The sequence below is a fragment of the Babesia bigemina genome, scaffold Bbigscaff_57320, assembly GCF_000981445.1.
Source record: "Babesia bigemina genome assembly Bbig001, scaffold Bbigscaff_57320".
Taxonomy (NCBI): domain Eukaryota; phylum Apicomplexa; class Aconoidasida; order Piroplasmida; family Babesiidae; genus Babesia; species Babesia bigemina.
In genome coordinates, this window is record NW_012236992.1 from 144 (window position 1) to 4,251 (window position 4,108).

A 4,108-nucleotide genomic window follows, 5' to 3' on the forward strand; every position below is an offset into this window, starting at 1 on the left:
CGCCCCTTAACCCACTCTACATCGCCCCTTTATCCACTCCACATCGCTCCCTAACCCACTCTACATCGCCCCTCTATCCACTCTACATCGCCCCTTTACCCACTCTACATCGCTCCTTAACCCACTCTACATCGCTCCTTTATCCACTCCACATCGCCCCTTTACCCACTCTACATCGCTCCCTAACCCACTCTACATCGCCCCTTTATCCACTCTACATCGCTCCTTATCCACTCTACATCGCCCCTTTATCCACTCTACATCGCTCCCTAATCCACTCCGCATCGCTCCCTAACCCACTCTACATCGCTCCCTAACCCACTCTACAACCCTCGAATTACCTCGCCATAATACCGCTATGACCTCTTTAAACCATAACCATAACTTGTGCGTTGTCACCCTTCACTTCCCCTCTTCCACCTCTTGCCACTGCCTGACCATGTGCCGCCTTGGGGGCTTGACAAGAAATTTGACAAAATTTAAATCCCTAAAAACACCTAAAAAAATAACCCTACTAACATACTTAATAACCTTTGCTCCGGCCTCGAAACCTTCCTCGGCTTCAATCCATCTTCCAAAGGCTACGACGGCACTGGCATTGTGTACTCTGACTTGGATAGGCTGTGTGACGCGGTGACGGGATTTTTGTGTAGTATAATCACTGACGTAAAAAATGACAAAAACCTTGAGAAATACAATGCTAATTTGAATAGCATACTTGAAATAATTAAACTCGCTAAATATAATAGAAAAACGCATTTTGATAGTAGTATTGTCGCCGTCAGTCAGGGGATTAAGGCGTGGGTGAAAGGGGTGGAGGGAAAAAATAAAGCGATAATAAAACCGTTAGAACATTTACAATTAGGAATAAAAGGCCATTTAACGGCATCAATGGAAGACAAGCCGGTTACAGAGCAATTGGAGAACTGGCAAGGCATTGCCGGTTTGTACGTTCAAGATGTTAAGAAATGCGTGAAAGCTTTGATGCACATCGATAATAATCTTTTAAACAAATTAACGCCCAAATGTGAATTAATAAAGAAGGTTGTCGATAATTTTTGGACGTCGATGACTGACGTTGATGTGAGTGACTCCGTAGAGGAGCTTGACAGCAAATTCGATCAACAGCGCAGAGATGTTAAAAATAATATTGCTGCAAAAATTGGTGAATTCCATAGTAAGTTGAATATCAAACTTGAAGATATTCGTAAACAAATTGAACACATTAGGCAGACCAAAAACGCTCAGATAAGTGCAATTCACAGAGCCGTGTCAGAAGCTCTGCAGTTGGCTGAGACGTTAATAGATGGCAAAACGCAGAATTATGAAAACAATTATCAGAATTATATATCTCGAAATTTTGACGAAATAAAAACTGAGGTTGAGGAGTTCACTAAGAACGATGGTGCAGGCATAAAATCGAGACTTTGGAGTGAATTCGACACCCTTCAAGGCAAACTTCGAAGCCTTAATACGGATGTTCAACATGGTTTAGATGCGTTGAAAAAGGAAATCGAAGAGCTTGACATTGGTTCTCTCGTAAGCGATGCGTTATCAGAGCTCGAAGAGGCCAAATCTGAACTTCATGAATGCTGTATTCGGCCGATTAAGGAGGCAGCGGAAAACTTCAGCCTTCAATATAAGAATGGATCTAAAGAGAAAATCGAGACACTGTCTACGCAGTTGAGATCTTTCAGAGAAGCTATCTACGGTGAGGGAGGAACAACCGTGGAACCTAAATCGGATTCCATCGCCAAGTTCATTGCTGACTTAATTAAGGCGATAGGTATTAGTGATGAGGATGACGAACTCAGCGCCCTTGAACAAGCACTCATCGCATTCGAAAAAGAGGCAGAGAGACAGATCCAAGAAGTAGCGAATAAAGCGGTGGACGATGCCGGTAGACAAATAAGTAAGAATGATACAGCGACGCCTGCTGACGTCGAGAAAAAAATGAAGCTCTTCCACGATTCCCATCAGGCATTGCAAAATGTTGTCAATGATATTAATGTGCAACTTGAAGCTTTAAAAGCAATATCACAATTCGTAGCAACACAGCAATCAAAATCGACGCAAAAGTTGATCGATTTGAAGAAGGAGATAACGGGAATAAAAGCGGCAATCGCAAATATCAATCAGCCTATTAAAGTCGCGGGAGAGACATTCAACTCCGCTGTCCAGCTGCTCACCAAATCACTGACAAACGCTCAACGAACCGTGGACACTGATCTGCCGGTGCTTACAAACGCCTTACAAGAACGGGCGAAGGAAGCATTCGATGACCTCGAAGGTGCTTTAAAGAAGACATTTAATGCGCAGAAGAAGGCTGAACTGAAGGTGACGCAACATATTGTCGCAACATGTATTCCTGAAATCAAAAAGCTCATCGCCACTGACTTCAGCACAGGCCTCAAAGGTCTCATGAACAGGCTTCACAGTACCTTCAATAGACATAACCTCCAAAATGTGTCCAATGTATCACTCGAAATATTCTCAAACAAAGCCAAAGAATTCTTTACTAAATTCTTTAACGACTTCAAAGACCAGCCCGACCTCTCCGACCTCTCCCCTGACCGTCTCACCCCCCTCACCGACGCCCTCTCCGCCCTCCTGTCCACAATGCACACCCAACGCCACTTCCACGCCGACGTCTCCCTGCGCCTCGCCGAACTCCAAGCCGCGCTCGCCACCCTCACCCCCTCCGGTTTCGCCGAGGCCTCCCCGCTGCTCAACGTCGTCAGGGCCGGCGTCACCGCGTTCCACGGGGAGCTCGCGAAGCAGTACGTCAGCAGGTACTCGGGGGAGACGTTTGGCGCTGAGCTCGTCGAAAAAGATAAATTAACGCCGTACGGAACCAAGTTAAGTAAGCTTTTCCTGAGCGTAGTTTCGACCTTAAGGTCTTCGTTGGCTTCTCTGAGACGAGGTTCCAGAAATCTTAGCGGACAACAAGCAACCGCTTTTAGTGACCTCGCAAGACTCGTCGCCGATCAAGGCTACGATGTTTGCGACTCCACAACTGAACAAAATGGAGAAGTAAAAAGACACTTGACTGGTAAAGGAATACAAATGTACCTTGTAGGCAACGACTATAATCATGTGTACCATACAGACAACAACGTTAGACGACCACTCGAAAATATGTACATTTACCTTAACGATTACTACAAAATCGGTCACATAGCTACTTCATCGTCAAAGAGACGCCCGTGTTCCATATACGAGATGCTCTGTTGGCTGTCTGGTCTGCCTTGCAATGACGTCTATGAGGATCTATGGCGTGACGCTGTCAGCGAGCTATTCGTCGATCCTAAGAACCAGCCAACTGAGAACGGTGACATTCCCGTGACCGTTGTCAGCGAGCAACCACCCCGTCGACCACCACTAAAAATTGAGTGTAACGAAGCACAGATAGCAGTGAAGCGCCTGTGTTCCAGAGCATATGACGTGCTGACTGAGATCATCGGCTACGGCGACGCATACACAATTTATGCCGTTGACCTCTGCAATAACTCGCTTAATCTACATTATCCAACTGATGCTGCCAGTTGCCTGGAACTATTGCTGGACATCCTACGCAGATTGTTACCAGTCTTCAGATTTTTGCATAGCCAGTGTAAGCTTGGAACTAAGCATTTCGGTTGGTCAAATTGTCTGTACGGCAAGGATATCTTGAACGGTAAATCGCATTGTGATAAGCATCCAGATGACAAGCAAACCGACTGCCTGCCCAGATCACCGCTTCAAGCGTACCTAAGTGACACGTTAACCGGCCATCTACCTCACCACGTTACTTCAATCGGATGCAAATCCGTATGCAGCAATTGCCCCAAGGGCCTCCCCGGACAGCCGTGTCTGACGCCCCTTGGCTTTAGGGGTTTCTCTGGGAGTACGAAGCCAGGTAAACACCTATCCAAAGTGCTAACCAATTTCTTCGACAAACTAGATGTCACACCGATATTCGGTCTAATGACCAAACCACCATCCACTTTGCCAGAACACTTCCAGTTCGCGTTGTCGTTGTCCAATATGCTAAAGAATGACGGCTCTCGTACAAATGACGTCAAAACAGCCTTCGACACATCAGCCAGGGAAGAGTCCATCGATCTAT

The 4,108-nt window shown here is 46.1% G+C and overlaps 2 protein-coding genes across 2 annotated transcripts; one reads left to right on the forward strand and one right to left on the reverse strand.

The window, feature by feature from the left end:
- Nucleotides 1-367: 367 nt before the first annotated feature.
- BBBOND_0000890 (hypothetical protein, conserved) lies at nt 368-759 on the reverse strand (the record flags this gene model as incomplete). The annotated part of the gene is made up of 2 exons (XM_012914934.1): nt 368-487; nt 520-759. The coding sequence occupies 2 exons, from the start codon at nt 757-759 to the stop codon at nt 368-370; spliced, it is 360 nt and encodes a 119-aa protein (XP_012770388.1).
- Nucleotides 760-891: 132 nt separating this feature from the next.
- On the forward strand, nt 892-4,108 carry BBBOND_0000900 (hypothetical protein, conserved; the record flags this gene model as incomplete). The annotated part of the gene is made up of 1 exon (XM_012914935.1): nt 892-4,108. A coding segment is annotated over one exon (3,217 nt), but the record flags the coding sequence as incomplete, so codon positions are not given.